At 43.7% G+C, this 23135-nt stretch overlaps 1 protein-coding gene across 1 annotated transcript; it reads left to right on the top strand.

Moving 5' to 3' along the window:
* The first annotated feature begins 536 nt into the window (after nt 1-536).
* Nucleotides 537-6056, top strand: LOC136356424 (uncharacterized). Its single transcript, XM_066310264.1, has 9 exons — nt 537-656; nt 745-800; nt 1046-1115; nt 1316-1417; nt 1780-2127; nt 2763-2859; nt 3148-3335; nt 4874-5602; nt 5880-6056. Exons 1-9 carry the CDS (start codon nt 537-539, stop codon nt 6054-6056), a joined length of 1887 nt encoding a protein of 628 aa, XP_066166361.1.
* Nucleotides 6057-23135: the final 17079 nt, after the last annotated feature.

Below are 23135 nucleotides of genomic sequence, written 5' to 3'. Positions count from 1 at the left end.
TCTCACATGTGCTCATTAGTAATTCTGGTTCATGTACATGGCTACGTACTACATTTCTACAAACAATGTTCTGCATGTATTAAGCTGCTGACCTGTTTAGTTTTGCTTTATTAACCTTGTGTGCTACGTTCTGATGCATGACAACTTTTGACTTGTGCAGTTGGCATGATTCAAGTACTAAGTCAAAGTGAACCAATTCAGCTGAAATATCATCGAGGTGTGCACTTGTTCCATTTTAGTTCTTTTCTTATTTTTGTAAATCAACAACAAGGCTCGTGACTACTTGCACTTAATCTGTTCTATGTAGTTCCCAAGGCGGAGGAAGATCTATTCGAGCAACTGCCTGACGATGTTCAGAATGAAGAAAGGAACGGAAATGCTAAACACCGGTATCCCGTTTGGGCTCGGTCGGGACGGGACAAATTTTTTACCAATCATCAGAAATCATCACGAGCTTATCCGAGTCCCACTCCCAAGAGAGACAGAACGTTTCTTGTGCTTATCCGAGTCCCACTCACAATTCTCTCACCGTGGGCATGGCGCGTGAGATCTCGCTGGCGTCGACGGCGGCGGTGGAGGAGCCGGCGGCGGCACCTGCTCGCGTCCGCCGGCGGCGGCAGCTCCACCTCTTCAGTGTCGCCGCTGAAGTGCACGAGGTCAGTGTGGGAGAGCGGCGTGAGCGTGGTGGTGGCGCCGACGCCAGCGCCCACCGTGTTTTCTTCGGTTGACGGTCTCCATCAACAGGAGGTTCTTCATTTTCTTGCTTTAAGCAGTGTCAAGAAAATCGGTGACATGAATTGGTACGAGCACATAGACGATACATCGATCGAATCTGATATGAACTTATTCATGTCCACTCCCTGTACATATATTTGATCTGGAAGTTGACGGAAGCAAAAATCGTTTCCCCATATATGAACAAATGAAGTGTATTACATGGGGTAGACTTTTTGTGGAGTAAATACCAGCCATGATACTGAGGAGGATCATGACACCTCCCAAGTATCACATGATCATACTTAGGTATAATCTATGAAACTCACAGGAACCATGATACCAGTCATGATACTAAGAAGAATCATGATACCTCTCTCGTATCTCATGATCCTTCTAAGGTATCATCTATGAAACCTAATGATACCTGAGAAGAATCATGATACCTCCCTCGTATCACATGATCTAAGGTATCATCTATGAAACATGATGATACCAGACATGATACCTGAGCAGAATCATGATACCTCCTACATATCACATGATCCTTCTAAGGTATCATCTATGAAACCTGATGATACCAGACATGATACCTGAGCAGAATCATGATACCTCCCACGTATCACATGATCTTCCTAAGGTATCATCAGTGAAACCTGATAATACCATCCATGATACTGAGGAGGATCATGATACCTCCCAGGTATCACATGATCATCCTCAAGTATCATATGTGAAACCCACAGAAACCATGATAGCATACATGATACCTAAGTAGGATCATGTGATACTTCACAGGTATCACACATAATGATACTTTGCAGTATCATGTATGAAACTTTTAGGTATCACACAAGATTATATATACCTAGCGAGGGATCATGTGTGAAACCTTCAGGTTTCATGATATCGAGAAGGATCGTGATACCTCCCAGGTATCACATGATTCTACTAATGTATCATCCATGAAACCCGTAGTCACCATGATAGCAGCCAAGATACTCACTGTCTTGATGGTGTTACTCTCATTCACAAATTTTTCCTGCATATCACCTCGATTTTTAGACTGGGCCTTCTCAACATGTTGTCCTCCCATTGGTGTCAAGTTCATTGATGCAAGCTTTGGTGTCAAGTTCATTGATGCAAGCTTTCTCAGCTAAACCTTGTATTGTTTTGATTGCAAGATCATATCCTTGCAAAACACGATTCCGAGGATGTTTCATTGGGAAGCAGAAGAGCCGGCGGACGGCGAGGGTTCCGCTGGAAAGAAGCGAGGAATCGCGCGCCGCAATTCCGAGGAGGTTTCACTGGGATGTAGAGGAGCTGGCGGATGATGCTCGCGCCGGTGGAAGGAAGCGAGGAATCACGCGCTTTCTAGGAGGATTTGCCATGATGCGGAGAAGCCGACGGACGGTGCGCGCGCCAGCGGGAGGAAGCGAGGAATCGCGCGTGGAGGCGCGCGCTTCCGAGGAGGTTTCGCTGAGATGCAGGGAAGCCGGCGTTTGGCGAGTGCTGGTCGTCGTTCATGTTTTGCTGCAATGCACGCAGGTGGCGGACGACAGTTGCTAAGAGCGATGCCATATTGGTACCAGAATCGTCCCGTTTTTTAACGGGATTCCGATATATAGCATAAACTCGTCTTCAATTCACTCGTCTAGGCTCCCACTCCTCTAGATTACTCATCTTCAATTCACTCGTCGCACTAGAAACAGTCGATGGATGTGAACTTGTCAGCGAAATGCCAAGAAATCGCTCTACTCTTTTTAGCAGTTCACTATTCAATTAGCCACTTACTGCTGCAACTGAACATGGATGCTAGAGGTTCCCTGTAATGCATGCTTGAAATGTCTGTTGCTGGACTGAATAGGAGTCAAGCTTAGTTGATCTCTGATTAATAATGCACTCAACGGTGCTCAACTGTTGGCTTGATATGATGCAACAAAATCGATCATTCCAAAATCTATTATCTTTCTTCGGTCTCTTTCTTGTACCACTGCTTTGCTCTCTGGGCGTGGTAGACAACTCGTTGGCATGGCGGTATCACCTAGGAATGCAGATGGGCTAGGTCGACCCAGCTACCCACTGACCCAGCGCATGAACTATGGGGCAAACACTATATGGGTCAACCCACATGGGCCAACATGGGTTAGTGCCCTCATGACATACGGACCACATGTAGGAAAAGTAGTCCCCGAATTACAAAATCATCCCTCAACCAAAAAACCAGATATGGGAACCTTCAATTTACAAAGCCGGGCTACACTAGGTCCTTAGGTGGTATTGACCCCGGTTTTATCTGACGGGGTGGCTGAGTTAGCATGGGATCCACATGGGCTCCACATGTCAGGGTGACCACGTCATCACCCCCCCTCTCTCTCTTTCCCCTCTGCTCTCCCTTCCTCCTCTCTCTCACTCTTCTCCTCATATGGGCAGGTCGGCCGGCGGGTGGGGAGGAAGTCGGTGAGGAGGTCCGGCGGCTGGCGACGGGTGACACGGCGACGACGAGCAGTCGAGGCGGTGGTTGCAGAGGCCGCATGCTTGGAGGATCCCGCCGTCTTGATGGCGGAGAAATCGACGGAGTTCCGCTAGAGCCTCACGAGCGCCAGCACAGCGTGGCCCTGGTACGTGGCGAACCAATCCGTCCTCACCCCGTCACCATCGGCGCCCACGCCGAACCAGCCATACGCAACCTCTTCCACTGCGGCGGCGGCGTCCTCCTCCACCTCACCCCTGCTGTTCACCTCCAGCTCTATCGCATCAATTCCGCCAAGTCCCCCCGCCGGGGCATCGCACATTGTTGGTTACCTCCGCCTCCACTCCACGGTAGGCCATGGCAGTTGCCCTCTCTCGTCGGCCACCGCGCCTCGTGGCAAACGCTAGAGCTTTACCACGCTCAGCGAGGCCCGACCCTCCGCCCTGGGAGTACCACCACCAGCCGTCTTGGACCTCGGGCACCATCCGCAAAGCCCCCGCTGGCCTAGAGGTCACCAAAGCCACCACCTCCGCGCCAACTGCCACGACGGCCATCTCCATCTCCGCATCGTGTCGGCTCTCGTGGGGCTCCAGCGGAACTCCCCTTTTGCCATCGTCGCAAGCCGCCGGACCTCCTCCTCTCCCGTCTCGTCCCGCTGACCTCCTTCCCATCCGTTAGGTAGCCTACCCAAACAAGGAGAAGAGAGAGGGTTATGACGTGGTCACCCTAATATGTGGGGTACACGTGAGTCCCACGCTAACTCATCCGTTACGTCGGACAAAATCGGGATCAATACCACCTAAGAACTCAGGGTGATCCGGTTTTGTAAGTCGAGGGATCTAAGATATTCCCGGTTGAGGTACGATTTTGTAATTCGGTGATAAGATGAGGGACCTCATATGTACATTTCCCCCACCGATCTACCCACCCCTGACCGGCAGCCGGCCTTCATCAAGTCTTTAGGCACCGGACCGCTGGCCTGTGGATGGGCTGGATTGGTGCCGAATACGGCACAGCCGGCCCGCCTATGCTGCAAGTCACGTTGGACAATTTTTTTTTTATTTTTAATTTTTTATTAAAATATTTACAAAACTAATTTGTGTTTCAAAAATTTACAAAACTAGTCGCCTGCCGCCTTTTCGTGACGTGGCAGACGACCGTTGGCTTATGCCTAACGGTCGGCTATAGGGGGCCTGCCATTTTGCAGGCGGTCCCCTTACCGCCCTTAGGGAGGGCGGTTTAACACTGTGCGGGGGGAAACGGAAATCCGATCCGTTTTTCCTAAGAATTAGCCATCGCGTTAGAAATATATATTGATTCCAGGGTGCAAGACCATTGTGTGCGTACGTCCAGTATTGATCGGTCGCTTACTTTAATTTACAGTATTGCACAATCCTGTCCTCCAGAAAATCCGGCCTGATGGAGGTGGATTCCTCTTCGCGTTCTTGCCATGTACTCCCTCCGTATTTTAATGTATGACGCCGTTGATTTTTTAATCAATATTTGACCATTCGTCTTATTCTAAAAATTTATGTTATTATCATTTATTTTATCGTGACTTGATTTATCATCAAATATTCTTTAAGCATGATATAAATATTTTTATATTTACACAAAAATTTTAAATAAAACGAATGGTCAAATATTGATTAAAAAGTCAACGGCGTTATACATTAAAATACGGAGGGAGTAACTAGCGAGGACAGGCTAAGCGCACTCCTTGATGATATTTTGCTCGAAATACTCCAACGTCTCGCCGACGACCTGCGTTCCGTTGTCAGGGCCAGCGCCCTCTCGAGAAGATGGAGACACCTCCCGCACATGCTTCCTGATATCAGACTCCATGCCCGTGACTTCACGCAGCCGGACATCGGCTCCGGCGGAAGACACAACAACGCCGCCGGCTACACCGTTGATCAGACAATGGCGGCGTACACCGCCACGGCGAGGTGGCTCCTGGAGCCGACGATCACAACGCCGCAGCGGGTGACCAAGAAGAGCATCGACCTGGCATTCTTCTTGAGAGACCCTTACCTGCACTCCATCGGCCGAGCCGTCGGACACGCCATCGACGGTGGCGGCGGCACGGAGGAACTGGACCTCACCGTGGAGGCCGACATCGCCGTCGCCGACCTGACCGACGAGCACAAGGTCTCGCTGGGACGACGCTTCTGGTCCTTCTTCCAAGCGTGTCCCGTTGTTTTCAGGTGGCTCACGAGGCTCACCGTGGACGACTGTTTGAGCGGACCGGACGACATCCCGACCCTCGTCAACACCTGCGGGAGGCTGCGTTTCCTCGAGCTGAGGCACAGCGACGTGGTCGACGACGCCGTCCTCGAGATCGACGCGCCGCGCTCGCAGCTCGTGTGCCTGAAGCTGCACCACTGCAACTTCCGGAGGGTGGATCTGATCCGGGTGCCCAAGCTTCGGCGCGTGTAGGTGCGGTTCGGCTACGTTCCTTGCCTTGATAACATCGCGTTCGGATCCGAGTGCCTGTTTTGGCATGAGCCGTTCGTTCTAAGCCAGTGGCTTTCTGGCGCTAGAAGCTTGTCGATTTTGTACCTGAACTTCCGTGGTCAGAAAGTACGTCACAGGCTGGGTTTTCATTTGTTGAATATTAAATATGTTCTGAATTCAGTAGTCTGTTGACGTGCGCTGTATTTAATTTGCCTTTTTTTTTTCATTATTGCAGATTTGGGTTAAACCGGAAGACCCGAAATTGCTATCTCCTATATTCGGTAACCTGAGAGCAGGGTTCACCTTACCGTTTTGGGGGGTTACCGACCCCCCGCGGTATGGTGGTTACCGCGATAACCGTGCGGTTACCGCGAAAAACCGCACAAATTTCGTTTCCAAATTTTTGAATTAAAAATCCACGGTATGGACACGGTAACCGCACGGTTTGGTACGGTAACCGCGGTAAGAGGACGGTAACCGCGATATGTTGGAACTGAAATAAGAAAAATGAAAAAAATAATAGAAAAAAACTAAAATGTGAGTATTTTAGTTTATGTTGGAACTGAAATAAGAAAAATGAAAAAAATAATAGAAAAAAACTAAAATGTGAGTATTTTAGTTAATTAAGATGTGGTTATACAACAGAAAAATTCGGCATGACCTACTCTATATTGTAGAGTCCACAGTATAATGTCCACGATTACAATTCTAGTTCGAATGAAAGGAAATAAACAAGGACATGCATAGCTACGCATTCCACTGATTATATGCCATATTGTACTCCTCTGTGGACATGAGCATCAAGCCATGTGAATGTAGCAACCCCGCCTTGTATTCCTCCCAACTTTGACCTGTCCATGATGATGTTGTTTGCCACTGAGCGTACAATTGAGCATACCACTGAGGCTCTTGCCATTCATACACCCATGTAGTAGCAGGATAATCAGAAGCTTGGGGACGGTTGTACACATACGTTGGATAGCCACTTTCAAAGCTAGAGACACTGAATGAGCTAGAGCTATCCTGTTGTATGTCACTGAATTGTTGCTGTTGTCGGACTCCCGGTGCAATGGTAGTTCGTTGAGAGCTTGGAGCACCATGATCCTGGTCCTGAGTAGCATGAGTGAAGTCGCCCTCACCTGCAAATCAAAAAATTGCAAGAAAATTATCCAGTACTGAATTGGAAGATGAAGGTTGAAATTGCAACTGAATTATATCACACCAGTGAATTGAACGGGGCTGTGGTGATCTGATTGTTGGGTGTGACCCCTAGGAGGCACATTAGTAGTGCCTTGGCCTCCTTGACCATCGTCGTCGCCGTCATCTGTTTCAGTTCTTGAGCTACTATCATTGGACTCTTGGTACTCTGGGCTTCCTTGGGTCTCTTCATCGCTATCAACACTAGTCGATCGTGGACCCTTGCCCTTTACCTTTTTAGATGGACGTGCTTTTGGCGGCTTTCGAGTCTTCCTTTTCCCAATATGAGTGTCACCTACATTCGTATCAGCCCACTCAGCAATACTAGAAGCTCCCGTGGTCCTTCCCAGGTCATCCAAGTTGACTAGGTCAGACACAAGTTGACTAGGCAGGGGAGCGTCACTCTCAGCTGAATCTTCATCTAGTTCGGGGCAAGCATTAGAGCGAGCATTGTCCATCCAGGCACTGATATGATTGTTAGTTTCATAGAATGAGAGGTCCGCTAATCTTTGAAGGGGATCATCGTCCTCCACCCTAATTTGGGCATTTGCTTGCTGAATTCGAAGGCGAAGGTTGTAGTTCACGTACACTAGCTTGTTGAGCTTCTTGTGGGTAAGTATATTACGGACCTTCGTATGTACGAATGCGAATGTGCTCCAATTCCTTTCACATCCACTGGAGGAGCAACATTGACCAACCAAACGCAACGGAAGCTTCTTCAAATTCGGCGTGTCTGAGGCGAACATAGACCACCATTGTGCTGCAAAAGCCAAGTAACATGTCATTTCATAATTCTGAATACATCAAGATCAATTAGATATATCATAGTTCCATGATTAGAAACATACCAGGTGAAGTTTTCCCATCTATGGCCATCCTTCTTGCTAGTGCCCTCCCAAATTCACCCGTCTTACGTCGGTACATCTCAACCTCCAGCAAAGCGGCGGCAGCCGTATCGATATCCGTCATCCACTCGAATGCATGTCGGAGGTCTTGGAAGACAGTAGCACTTGGAGAATACGCGTAGTGCGTCCTAGGGTTCAATGCGGCAGCTACAAAACATGGCACAGGTTAAGTAAGAGTTACATAATATGCCATGTGGATTATGTTATGACCAATATTTACCGGCATTGATGAGAGTCTCATTGGTTAGGTCGTGCATCCTTCTGTTCACGATCTCCATGTATGCTTCAAACTTGTCCCTTTGATTCGCAAAAAGACTGTCGTACTCCATTTTGAGCAACTGATATCTCAAAAGTACCTCACTCAAATTAGGGTTCTTGTCCTCGTCAGCAAACCGAAGGAATGAGTACATAGGTTGGACAGAATTCACTACTGCCTCTAAGTTCTCCCACCAAGACAGACTAGATAGACATGCATGTGCATATCTACCTTCCAAAGTCCCACTAAATTTGCTTTGCATGAAGACAGAGGAAGCCATCCATTGCATGAAAAGATCTCGCTTCCTAAGGAAACTCTGGAGAAACATGTAGTTTGTTCCGAACCTTGTAGCATTCCACTTAGTTTGTTCCGAACCTTGTAGCATTCCACTTAACCAGTTCACCACCTATAGCTAAGACCATCATAGCATGCAACTTGTTATGATTGTATAGCCATCTGCAAATTTTCCTAGCACTCTCAATCACTATTTCGTGGTCTGGCATTTTCCCAACCTCCTTAAGCATCAAGTTAACTGTGTGTGCCACACAAGGTTGCCACACAATTGTCTTGTATTCTTGCCGTAGTAGTCTGCACGCCTTCTTGTAGTTAGAGCCATTGTCAGTGATAATTTGAACAACATGCTCCGAGCCTATTTCGCGTACCACCTTCCTTATCTCCTGCATTGGTAGATAACATAATAAAAATTAGTCCATGCCCCTAACACTGACGATAACAGGTGATGAAGTAATTTGTTGCATGAACCATACATACCTTCAGCACAAAGTTAGCATCCTGGCTTTGCCCGGTCGCATCAATGGACTTGTGGAAAAACATTATTCCATTGCAGTATATCAGAAAATTGATGACCGACATACTCGTCGGACCTGTCCAAGAATCACACATTATAGTAACACCGTACTCATCCCAATCCTTCTTGAACCTATCAAATTGCTTCTTCACATCCTTCTCTGTAGAATCAAGATATTTTCCATCTATCTCGTTACCAGTTGGAGAAGGTACACTTTCACCTACAATTGACGTATGAAATAAGTAGTGCGCAATGAGTTAGAAAAAAAGAAGTTCCTTAATAGATGCATACGTACCCCACTTTTGTGTCTCCCGAACGGCGCTCACAAAGTATGGATTATCGGCGTTTCTACCAGGAATGCCGGCGGTAAAGAAGAACCTTGCCCATGACTCACCAATGGCTTGCCTAGCTTGCTTCCCCTTCTTTGTGAAGAATCCTGTGTCAATGCGTGGCTGCACAGGGGCCTTGGCAGATGCTAGGTTGTAATCTCTCACAGCAGGTGACTCCCTATGAGACGTAGCCCTTCGTAGCATATTGGTAATTGGGTTACTTCTACCTTTCCGTGCCTCCGGCTAAGCGGATCCACTCCCACCGCCATGCTCATAAGTGCCACCACGCTCCTCAACATCCCTCCTAAAGTTTTCGTCTTGTCGTGAGGCTGCAATGGCTGCTTCCATTTGTTCCTCCTCGTCGGCATCACCTGTTAGGTCATAATAGTTGACCCTTGCTGCTTCAACCCTTCTTCCGCTATCACTCTTACGCTGGTCACCTGCATCTTTTATCCTGTCCAACTCACGGCAGAAGAACTCACGGACATCCGGAGGCACTGAATTGCAATATGTAACCCCCTTCCCTCTTGCAGCCAAGTGTTGCTTTAGTCTTGTTGCCCCACCACCGCCCCTCTTTGTATGGCAATACTTACAGCGCCATCCAGGTGGGATATTCTCCCCGTGCTCCCACACAGGGTCCCTACTATCTGACATCTCCACCCTGTATCAAATGCATGAGAAATTATCACTGCTAATTATAAACATACCTCCCATTATGCAATAATACGACGTAATTATATGTACACTGGTAAGCATGCATCCAAATTCTTCCATACTATGACGTATTTAATTTAACCTATATGTACATAGACCAAAGCAATCAAATATACTTCACATGCATGGTTTTAGCCAAGCACGGGCAACCAAATGCCGAAATAAACTCATATTCCCAATGTATTTCTCATGCATATTGGTAAAAATATGTTCTATTGACCTAAATCCCCAAATATGTCCATGCATATCACAGTAAAAAATACCATACCACGGTTCAAGCCACGGTAACCACGGTAGGGTGGACGGTTACCACGGTTTTCACACGATTACTGCACATACGTATATCGTCTCATAGATTACGAAGCCGACGGTAACCGTACAAAACCGCACGGTTACCGCTCCTAACCGTGCGAAAACCTTCAAAACGGAGGGATTACCTCTTGCCCGTCGACCCAGGCGGTTACCGTCGCGTACCGCGCGGTTACCACCGCTTACCGCGCGGGAACCGGCCTCGCCGGCGCGGAGGCGGCGGATCTGGCGCGGGCGCACGCCGTCGCCCCTTCGGTCCTGAGCGCAGCTACGCGAAAGAGGGGAAAAACGGTAGGATTCGCCAGAGAAACGAAGCAGAGGCTTCCAAAGATATTTTCCTCCCATTGTGGGCCTTATTGGGCCTCATGAACAGTGCATACTTGGCCCATTCCATTTAATCTTTTTTCTTTTTTATAATTCACAATAGGTTTTGTGCTCAAATTTGAATTTACCTGCATCTTTTTGATGAAATTTTTTCACCATAACAACATACAAAACAAGCTTTACATCCATGATTTTTTTTTGATTTTTTTCGATTATTTTTTAAATTTTTGAATTTGAGCAAAATTTGCCCAAACCCTACCGCCGGTTTTCGTTACCGACCCCCACGGTAAGCCCGGTAACCGCGGTTACCGCGCGGTTACCGGCGAGAAAGTGAACCCTGCCTGAGAGACGTGCATCTCCGCAACATCTTTAACGGATGCGACCTGAACTGGACTCTTTTTTTACTTGACGCTGCGCCCTCCTTGAACAGCATGTATATTTCGGTATGTAGATTGATATATATTCTCTCGGTTTAGTATTACTTTCTCCGTTTCACAATGTAAATCATTCTAGCATTTTCCACACACTAGTACAGATCCTTCTATCTGTGACGGGCTCTAATATGCTTAGAAATAGCGGGCCGTCACAAGGAAGTCATCTCAATCGGGCCGAAAAGTGCCCGATTAAGATATGGTCGCACAGACATGTTAGATGGGTATAAAACTTAAGCCCGTCACGGATGACACATATCAGTGACGGGCCACAACTTTAGGCTTGATTGAGATAACATTCCATATCTCAAACGGGCCTAAAGTTATGGCCCGTCACAGATGACCATCATCTGTGACGGGCCACAACTTTAGGCCCGTTTGAGATAACATTCCATATCTCAAACGAGCCTCAAGTTGTGGCCCGTCACAAATGACCATCATCTGTGACGTGCACCAACTTGAGGCCCGTTTGAGATAACAACTAGGCCCGTCACAGATGACTCATCAGTGACGGGCTATATACTTAATCTCTATCGGGCATTAACTAAAGCCCGTCATCGATGACTATTTTTCCATTTTTCATATGAAATGTTTATATTTGTAAGTTAACTATAGCAAAAATAATTTTACAGGTAGTAAATGATTTCAAATGGAAAAAATGTCAACAACAAAGTTGTATAACTTATCAATATTTACAACTTTTAGTTTGGTCATTTTTCAATATAACATTTTTTTGAACAGTTTGAATTTGAATTTAAAAATATGACAACTTCAAACAACATTTTCAAATACTAAATGATTTCAATTGAAAAAGTCATCAACAACAAAGTTGAATAACTCATCAAGATCTAAAACTTTTATTTTTGTTATTTCTTCATCTGACGAAATGTTAGTAATATTATTCACAAATTTTACATATATGTATTATAGTTTATAAAACCAGATAAGAGATATGTCAATTTTGTGAACAATGTTACTATCACTTTGTCGTATGAAGAAATGACCAAAATAAAAGTTTTAGATCTTGATGAGTTATTCAACTTTGTTGTTGATGACTTTTTCAGTTGATATCATTTAGTATTTGAAAATGTTATTTGAAGTTGTCATATTTTCAAATTCAAATTCAAACGGTTCAAAAAATGTTATATAGAAAAATGACCAAAATAAAAGTTATAGATTTTGATGAGTTATACAACTTTGTTGTTGATGACTTTTTCAGTTGAAGTCGTTCACTGATCTAAAATTCTATTTGAACTTTTCAAACTTTGAATTTCAAATTTCAAATTGTTTAAATAGAGTCAGATGGAGAAATGACCAAAATAAAAATTTTGCACCTCGATGAGTTCTACAACTTTGGTTTTGTTGACTTTTCCATTTGAAATCATTTAATAACCCCAATTTAACATCCTGGCCTAAGGCATAATAGGATTAATAGAATACTCATACCAACATGTCACAATTATTTTTCCGGAAGCCAATCTCTAAAGAACTTTGACGTTAAGTGTGCACACGAGTGAGGGCTAGCCAAAAAATAAAATTTATTTATTTTTGGAATATACTCATCTGTGACGGGCATTAACTCTAGCATAAGTTAATGCCCGTCACAGATGACTCATCTGTGATGGGCTATAATTAATGCCCGTCACAGATTACTCATCTGTGACGGACTATAGTTAATGCCCGTCACAGATAAGGGTCATCTGTGACAAGCACTAGTTGTAGCCCGATTGAGATAGGTCATCTGTGACGGGCTATAGTTTGACTGGTCGTCTGGGTCAAAGCTATCGGTGACGGGCTTTACTTAGGGCCCGATTGAGATAGAATCATCCGTGACAGCCGTTTGCCCGATTGAAATAGCTCTTCACATCAGTGACTTCTAGCCTGTGACGGACGCCATGCCCGATTGAGATGGGGCTTACCGCCCGATTGAGATGAGGGTATCCGTTCTAGTGACATTCATATCGATCGATCGATATGAATGTGGAAAATGCTAGAATGACTTATATTGTGAAACGGAGGGAGTATAAGTCATTTAACTTTTTTCTTAATCTATTTTTTTAATTTTAACTAATTTTATAGAAAAATATAATAGTATTTTCAACACAAAACAAACATATATATTGTCAAAATATATTCAATGATAGATTTGATAAAACTAATTTGATGTTTTAGATGTTGGTAAATTTTTCTATAAACTTGATTAAACTTAACAAAAATTTGATTAAAAAAAAGACAAACGACTTATAATATGAAATGGAGGTAGTACCTTTATATATACTCCCTCCATCCCAAAATGTTTGACGCCGTTGACTTTTTAAAACATGTTTGACCGTTCGTCTTATTCAAAAAATTTAAGCAATTATTAATTCTTTTCCTACCATTTAATTCATTGTTAAATATACTTTTATATATACATATAGTTTTACATATTTCACAAAAGTTTTTGAATAAGACGAACGGTCAAACATATTAAAAAAAGTCAACGGCATCGAACATTTAGGGAATGAGGGAGTTTTTTTTTTGAAATTTCTGTTAAATGGAGTCACTATATTTCATCTAAAATGATTGATGCGTATATATGTGAAGTAAATATATTTCTAACGTCTAACATTTGTTGAATGCAGTTATGCCGGCATACGTGTGAAGCATGCGAATGCGAGTATGGTGCTGAGAAGACCAACGTCACACGGAAAACTTCAGATTTCAAGCACCATAATTTGAGCCTACTGGAAATGAAAGGGTTTGAGGTTAAGAAGAGGGTGATGCAATACTTAGGCCTCTCACAGTGCACTGAGCTAGTGAGTTACCTAGTTGCGCCAGCTCAGATTTTCACCGACGTGGAGCAAGCGCCCGCGCCTTAGTTAGGTTTGTCGTCCCCTACCTGAGCGACGCAAAGCCTCGCCAAAACGAGGGCACGCAGCGAGGAGAAAAGGCGGGTCACGCGCGCTGTGGGCGGTGCAGCCTCGTGCTCGCATGGCCTAGCGCCCAAAATACCCTCACGCGGCAGCAAAATTCCTGATTCGCCCTTCCAAAATCCCCTCCCGCCACAAATCGGATTGATAGAGAAGCAATAAAATCTTGAAGATTGGAAGAGAAGAACAGATCGGATTCAACAAAATGAAAAAGAAAAAGAAAGCAAAATCATCACAGGATTCGCGCTGCATCGGCGCGTCGGCTCCCACCGTCTTGACGGTGGCAGCGTCACCGCTGGCGGTGGCGTTGAGGACGGCGAACTCGTCGAGGCTGATGAAGCCGTCGCCGCCGGTGGCTGTGTGGCCGAGGCTCTCGAGCCACGAGATCTGGCCGTTGCCGTTGTCGTCGAACTAGACGAGGCTAGCCACCGCCGACGGAGTCTGCCCTGCTCCGGACCGCCGCCACCTTCTCCATCTCCACCTCCTTCTCGGCCGCGGCCCTTCACCGCCGCCTCGAATCGCTCGCCGCTCCAGGGCCTCACGCGGACAACCGCCGAGGCCACCAGATCCGCCGTCTTGGCCGGAGAGATGCCGAGCTCTGCCGCCAACACCGCCACGGATAAGCTGCGGCGGCGGTGGACGGAGACAGACGTGGGAGGAGGCCTCGGCCGCCGCTGCTCGCGGTCGCCGTGGTGGAGGAGGCGCGGCGAGGCGCGAGTGAGGCGGCGTGGTCGACGGGGAGGAGGCGGCGAGGTCAACGGGGAGGAGGCGGCGCGGTCGAGGAGAAGGAGGCGCGGCGCGTGGGAGGGAGAAGAAGAAGGGGCGGTGCGGCTAAGAGAAAGAGAAGGGTCGCGAGAAAGGAAGGGTAGGTGAGGAATTAATTTCCTTTGCCTGCCAGTGCCACATGTGGTAGGGTACGTCCACTGTAGACTTTGTATACTTCAATAGTAGCTTCATCTCATTAGGTCACTCAAAAAAAATAACTGCACTGTGGGCTTGAGTGTCTTTGGGTCACTTTTTTGGGCTAAGCCCCTCATTGAGTGTCTTGCACTGTGAGAGGCCTTAAGGCTTATAATTCAACGTGCCGTGTGCTTAAAGAGAATCTGCTTGCTTGGAAAGGACCCCTGCATGGAATGCGACAATGTCAACAAGCATCGATCCTTGCCCCCAATAAAACGGAGATTCATTGACGAAACACAGAAGAGCCTTATTAGGGCGCGACTTAAAAATGGGCTGTCAACTTCTGTAGAAATAAGTATAGGGTGACAACATCCTATTCATTGAAATATATGACCGGTTCTTAAATTAGACTAGGGTAAATTACTCATTTAGGACTAAATACAAATTTGTTACCATTGTTAGTTTTAGAGGAGGGCTAAATGCAAAATGTTTGCCACCATGAACAACAAAGTCATGGGGCGAGACTTGCCAAAGGGGCTATGGATCTCAAGTGATTCATAACACCAAAATTACATATATACCTAGATGAGAAATTTACAAGATTATATGTGCACGATACCACGGTCTAAATTGAAGGACCAGCAGTGTATTTTACTCTTATATACTTCATTCAAAATTCGTCAACATTCATTCTTCTTGACATTCAAAATTCTAGTATCATCAGCATCACCTGGCAAATTTGACCATAGTGTTTATGATGCCAAATAACTTCAGCTCAACTCAGTTTCAGACATAAGAAAGGGGATGTAAACTCACCTGAGAAATGTTCTTTTATATGGCCAGTATGCAGTACATCAATACTAGGGCTACATTTCGGTAGAGTTGATGCACATGAGGTAAAAATGGTGTTTGCTAATCTTTTAGGCATCTGCTTGGGTTTATCAGCCAATGAATGAGCAAAGTTAGCAGCACCAATATTACAGTGCTCATATTGTTTATATCCTGCCAAAATCAAGCCAATAAAGAATTTTAAAAAAATAAGGTGCATTGTGAGGTTAAAATAGGTAACTCATCATCTCAACTCACCCTGAGTGGAGGATACTACATTATATGCACAGGAGGGCAGATTATTAGGTCCAGGAGTAACTCTATCATGGTAGATGGGCATCTCCATCACAGGCAGCTGTTGTGAGTTTAGTTTGGATGAAGCTGCTGAAGAAATCCAATGAAACATACTGCCCCGAAATGATGCAGAATTGACGATAGCATTCAACCTGGTTCTTAAAGTTTCAAGATCCATATACTTAATCTGAGAGAGAATCAATGTTAGCAAGTGACTGAGAACTATTTAGATAAATGAATCCAAACAATCAATTTCTGAGTATACCAAACTGTTCAGCAGTAACTATTCTGTTTAAGGATTACAAGAATATGCTGAATTTTGTATTTATTCAATAAAGCTTGTAGATAAGTTCAATATTGTCCAATATTAGAGTAGAAACCACACCAAATTCAAGCCCTATATAGGTGATCATATATCCTATAATATATCCTATAAGAGTAATTTTTACCATCCTTGGGAAGGTACGTACTAGAGGTACTATATTTTTCTACTGTAAAATTTGATATCTCTAGGTACTAAGTATTTCAAGGTATCAAAAATTTTAGTATAAAATTTAGGTACCTTAGGTACTTTTTTAAGGACTGTACCTAGAGGTATCAAATCTTCTATTATATACTAAAAGTCTATTAAACTTCCTACAAACACTCTCAAGTTGCCATGTGGTGCTCTAATAAATTAGAGAAATCCCTAGAAATTCTAAGAAAAAAACAAAACATCTACCCCTTAATTTTCACTTAAATTGGTGAGTCCATTATTATACATTATTAGATGAAATTGATCATAAAACAAACAAAATACTATGGGTCCCACCTCTCCTCTTTCACATGGGTATGTAGTACGTACGGCTCCTTTCATGTTTTTTTTTCCTCTTTTTTCTTATATTTTCCATTTATACAATTGATATATATTTTTAAAATTTTACAAAGAAAGAATATACAATCATATAACTCTATATAACTCTTTATAAACACAGGTAACTAAATTAGCTCTACAATCTTTGAAAATAAAATTTACACCATTATACGTTTACCCATTAAATCAATAATGTAAGATAATTTTCAATTAAACCAGTGTACTCATTATTGTACTATTATTTTCAAATAATGCACTATTTTAAAATACAGTTTACACAATTATATTGTGTACCTATCAAATTTATACGTGCACTTAAACATATGGACCCATTATTTAAATCATCGGATCTATTTTTTATTACTTTGGACTATTATTATCAAATAATGCACGGTTTTAAAATAAACTCTACACTTATTATATTGTGTACCCATTAAATTAACAATTTAAAATCTATATTAACTAATTTACATTTACACTATAACCGGTGGACCCATTATTTAAATCATCGGATCTATTGTTAACAAATAAAGTGTCCGAAGTTCTCTTTTTTGGCCCGCTGCATAATGCACATTTGCATCTTTGCCTTTCGCACGTGTGACAAAGTGTCATGTCTGAGGCATCTAAGGTGATCACGACCACTGCAGCGCTACCGCTTTGCCACATATCAAATCATATATGGAGATGATTAATTTTGTTAATAACATGAAAAGAAAATTAAAGGTGTGATGTAGAGAGAGAAGAATTAAGCACCGTGGGTTGAGTTTTTCCAACATTTAGCTCTATTTAAACTGAAACCCAGAGTTGATTACATAATAATTATATCGTATTGTGTTATGTCGTATTTGGATTTTATATTATTTGTTTATACGGTTGCAAGAACAATATTAATAAATATCAATAGAACTCTTACTAGTACAAGAGTGTTATAAGGGACTTTAAGGTCTTTTTTTTCATAATTCCATCTTTTGGATTTTTGTTTGCACGCTCCACGCTTTCCAAGTTCCTAAATGGTGTTTTTTTTAAAAAACTTTTTTAATTTTTTGAAGTTAATTCATTCGTTTATAATCTCAAATAGCTATCACATAAATCAGATAATTCATCAATTTCAATTGTCCTAAACCTAAGTAGTACACATTTTTTCATGTGAGTCATGGTGATTAGTAAATTGGTGATCAACGCATAATTAAGATCATAAGATGAATCTGCAAGAGCTACTATGAACAATTGTAAATAGGTGTCAAAATTAATTGCTATTAATTAGACTTCTAATAGCTTACTAGCAACATATTAATTTCTCTCTACATGTATATAAACATGGACTAAGCTGGAACGAATATTAGCATATATCCCATACATATATATTACATGGTTAATATTCTAATCACATGTGGTAAGTCCGTTAAAATTTCTTAAAATGCCCCCAAGCTGCCACGTGGTGCTCTAATAAATTAGAGAAAATATTATAAATTCTAAGAAAAAAAAGCAAAGTATCTATTACTTGACTAGCAAAATACACGTGCGTTGCACGGGTAATGTCACGTTGGATAAAATTTAACTGAACGATTTTTTAAACAGTCTAGTATGATAATAATAATCACAAAAGTTTTCTTTTTTGTTTGGAAAATTATTCCACGTGTACATGTATGATATGAACTTTGTGAAAAAAATCTGTATTAAAAATAGGTAAGTTCATCATAAAATTAACTAACAATAATCAGGACAGATAAAAATACTTTGCATATTTACTCATAGTCTCTTAGTGGTGACATGTGTGCGTGTTAAGATGATCCGAACAAGAATCAGAGCAGCAAGAATGATGTCCATGTTCCATCTAAAAACTTGCAATTAATCATGTAATTCCAAGCTCACAATCAACAATTTTGCACCACGCCAGGTAAATGCCCGGTACTCAGCCATGAGTAGCGAACGCCAGAAAGCATGCATCGGATCGAGCCATGCAGTGGTCGCGGTGCAGCTTCACCTCATGCCGGCTAGGTTGCTGCTGCTGCTGCTCCTCACGCCATTAATGGAGGCACGCAGCTTCGCGCTGATGCGGCTGCCGCTGCCGACGCCGGCGCACGCGCTTCACGCCCAATCACGGTGTCAACTAACAGGATTTGGGGACATGAGAGAAAAGGAGAAATGTTTGCTTTCAGATTCTAACTTAACACGTGTTGCGCAAGAGGCTAATGCTGTGGTCGAGAGGAGGTGAGTTTGGGAACTCATCTCCCGCGTACGCAAAACGGAGCAACATATTTTCTTATAATTAATTAAGTATTTATTATTTTTTTAAAAAATAGATAAATATGATTTTTTTTTAAAAAAGCAACTTTCATATAGAAAACTTTTTTTTTTGAAAAAAACACACTGTTTAGCAATTTGTAAAGCGTCCAAGCAAAACACAACCTAAGGCTGTGTTCGGGATGTGCCGTGTACGTAAAACGGAACGACACATTTTCTTATGATTAATTAGGTATTTATTAATTTTTTTAAAAAGGACTGATATGATTTTTTTTAAAGCAACTTTCATATAGAAACCTTTTGCAAAACACACACCGTTTAGCAGTTTAAAAAACGTGCGCGTGAAACACAAGAGAGGTGAGTTGGGAAAGATGGGGAAGAGCAAAGCCTAAGAGTCCTTTGCATGAGCGAAGGACCGTGGTCCTATGGAATTTTATTTTGTCGAACCGAGAGCGTGGCGCACATGTAAAAAAAACAGAGAGCGGCATACCCCCACGTGCCTCGATCCTTCCGTCACCCTTATCTCCTCGTTTTTCTCGGCCTTCTCTCCTCTGCCCGCCTATCACTCCTCCGCTACGCACCTGCTCTCCTTCATCGCCACCCCTTCCCTCTTCCCCATCAGCGGCTTTCCCTCCACCCACACACCCCCATCGGCAGCGCTGCTGCTCTCACTCCCCCTCCCTCTCTGTCACAGTCCACGACGCCTTCTGTGGCGAGCGGCGCCCTACCCTTGGTGGGGTCGGCGATGTTTGGTTAGTGCGTATATAGAATAGTTGGGTGTGTATTGGATTGGGATAATTGATGAGTGTACTCCGAAATGTATAATTCCTTATTATATACGGTGCATGTATATACGATGGTATTGGCGAGTTAAATTATACAGGAACACTAATGAGGGATACCCATATAGGTGCCGATTCATTTAAAACTGACATTTACAGAGCATTTTCTATCCATGTGATTCTTAGAAAAGACAAAAGTTAAAAACCGCACTTATAAATCTCTATATATACCAGTTCTTATTAAAACTAGCAAATGGGCCGGTTTTTATAACAACCTACATAGTAGTTATGAGTGTTTTTTTAAAAATACATCCATAGTATTTCATTTTAAGGTTTTAAATTAATATTAATTAATTATGTGCTAAAGAGTGCTTCGTTTTATGTGATTGTTCTCCACACAATACACAACGTTTGATGAATTACCAATCAGATAGCCAGATATATTACAGTAACAACTCGTGGTCGTAGCAGTTAGCAGAAGCGTTTCGTTTCGGTTGGGTGGCGTCGTTTTCCTGCCCGCCGAGGAAGGAGGAGGGGTATTTCACCTTTTCTCTTCGCGCTCGCTTTGCTGCTCCGTTCCGCCTCCGCCCTGTCACGATCAAAAACGGCGGTCTCCTCCTCGCCTCGCCGCCACATAACAAACGTCCGTGAGTTCGTGACATGCCACGCCCACCACCTATAAGGTGATTCCGATTTAGATTTGGAGTGGGGTTTTGTGTTTGATTTGGATTGTGATGATTTGAGATTTGGAGAGAAGATGTGCTCAATGTGGATTCTATTTGTGTGATGATGGAATTCTGACTGGGACTTGGGGATGGGGTGGTGACGGACAAAAATCACCCTATGACGGAAAAAAAAAAGGTTACGGGACGAAAAAACCGCGCGGGGTGAAGAAAAAGGGGTTACGGACGAAAAATACCGAGATTACTGCGATGTGATGACCGGAAAAATCCAAATATTTATATTAGTTATAGATTTTACTTAAATCGGTGGGTCTAATATTATAAGCCATTAGATTAAATTGATCTTAGGACAAACTAAATACTACGAGGTCCCACCTCTCCACCTTCGGTACGCACCTACTATACGTGGGTACCTACGCTTCCTCTCCACATTTTCATTTTTCCCTTTCTTCTTTTTCACCATGTATACAATTCCCTCCCTTTCTCATTATATCATGTGCCTTCATGAGACGATTTAATCACAAGAATTTTAAGTATCTTTGCTCTCGCATTTTTCATTTGTAGCCATACTACAAGCAATAGTTTATTATTTACTCGAGAAAAAAATATGATTCAAAAGTCGTAAGTATTTAATCCATCTTCTACTCAAAAGTTTGTGAATGGATTTTTAAGATACCTTAAGAAAAATAGAATCCTTAAATTATTACAAAATAATAGTATCCGAACTTTAGTTTTCCCTTAATCTATGATACAAAATTTTTGAACAAACAATAAAATTTTTTACCTTTGAATAATATAAGTGCCCGCACATGCACGCGGGCCACCTTTCTAGTTTTACAGTAGAAAAATATAGTACCTCTAGTACCTTCTCAAGGATGATAAAAAAAAAATTTACCTTATGATATCTTCTCAAGGGTTGTAAAATTACTTATTTTTAGATAAGGATATGTGATTTTCTTTTAAGAGTACAAACTTGTAAACGATCTCAATTGAAATGCTAGTTTCCTAGAAGCTTTTATCCTTGTGTCACATTTGTATCATTTCTGCTTGTCTTGAAGGTTCTGACGATCAGAAAAAAAGACCTTCCTCTAGTGAGCACAAGTGATTCAAGTAAATTCTTGCCAGTCTAATTAAGGATCCACGTCGAAGACAAAGGCCGGTTGCTTCCTCTTTATGATTTGCTAAGCATTAATTAACTGATCAATTGATCCAATGACCATGACTCCATGAGTATTATTGCTACATGGAACGTGACGTGTTCTCTTTCGTGTGTACCTGTAGGAGTACATACGTGTCGCAATGTTGATTCTGCTATCACTTGATCAATTTGAATAAAATTCGGTTCCTCGACCGCTATGCTGATTAAGAGTTTCTTCTAAAAAAATGTTGACTAATGGTAATGTCTCTAAAACAAAAGCAATAGAGCATTATTACATTATTTGTTACTAATAGTTTTTTTTACGTGAAAGTGGCAAGAGTATTATTTACAGTCTTCGAGACTGTAAATGTCCGCATATATTAGAAGGAGAAGTGTGGGTTACATAGTTATTACAAGTGGACTATTACCGTCTAAATGAAAGCAACTCGCAGCGGTAAAAGCTATATATATCAGCATATATACAGCTTTTACCGTTGTATATATGCTGATTAATTGAACCATCTCTGAGAACCGTTGCCAATGACGTAGAAAACGTGTAGATACAACCAATACCGCAAGCAAACCATCACAAACGACGTGACGATCTCCGCCGCACTCGCACGTGTACCACGAGGCTTCGGCATCTCCCTCCTGCTGTGCCATTCGAGAAAACCAATTGCGGTAAAGTCTATTGCCAACATGACGGCGGTGACGGCGACGAGCCTGATGTCCAGCGTGGTTGCCTGCCGTGCCGCCAACATGAGGCGGGACAACAGCATGACGGCCATAGGCACCGAGACGTAGCACCACTCGAGCTGCTTCGGCATGTGGTCCGTAGGATAAGCGTACGTGTCCCGGAAGTACAAGAGGTTCGTAGGGAGCGCGAAGAAGACGGCGGCGTAGGATAGACCCTTGAATGAAACGCCGCCGATCACAACGCCGCCAGCTACCGCGACCGCGGCCGACACGGCCACCGCAAAGCGAATCTTGGCATCCCGGATCGCGTACCGGACGTCAACGGCGGCATGGTTGTTGGACTTTTTCATCCGCTCCTGTACTTTGCAGATTTCCCCGTACTGTCCTCTCCTGTTTAAAGCCACGCCCATGGTGCCACCGTGCGTGAGGCACCACGCGAGGGACAGGACGGCGGCCACGTCGGCGATCCAGACGACGCAGGCGGCGAAGGCGACATCGCCGCCGGCTCTTCCTTGGTTGAGCACCGTCAGCACGGCGACGGATAGCGCGACGGGGGTGGCCGTGGCGCACGTGATCATCGACAGCGGCGTGCGATCGATTGGGTACGGCGGCCGCAGGAACTCGAGCGCGTAGACGGAGAACGGGAGCAGGAAGAGGAGCGCGCCATAGCCGAGCGCGAAGGCGCGCGCCAGAGCCGCTGGAGCGCTGGCCGGGTAGGCCACCGCGGCGCCGAAGGCCGCGTAGGCCATCGACGCCGCCAGCGAGATGTCGACCGTAGTCTTGAAGCGAAGACGCATTGTTTCGATTGGATCCTCGATCGACTTGTGTATGCGTAGCGTACGTTGCAATCTATACATATATATACATTCAGGCTCATTTAGGAGTGAT

The sequence above is a fragment of the Oryza sativa genome, chromosome 1, assembly GCF_034140825.1.
Source record: "Oryza sativa Japonica Group chromosome 1, ASM3414082v1".
Taxonomy (NCBI): Eukaryota; Viridiplantae; Streptophyta; class Magnoliopsida; order Poales; family Poaceae; genus Oryza; species Oryza sativa.
Note: the sequence above shows the minus strand (reverse complement) of the source record. Positions and strands in the feature narration are given on the sequence as shown.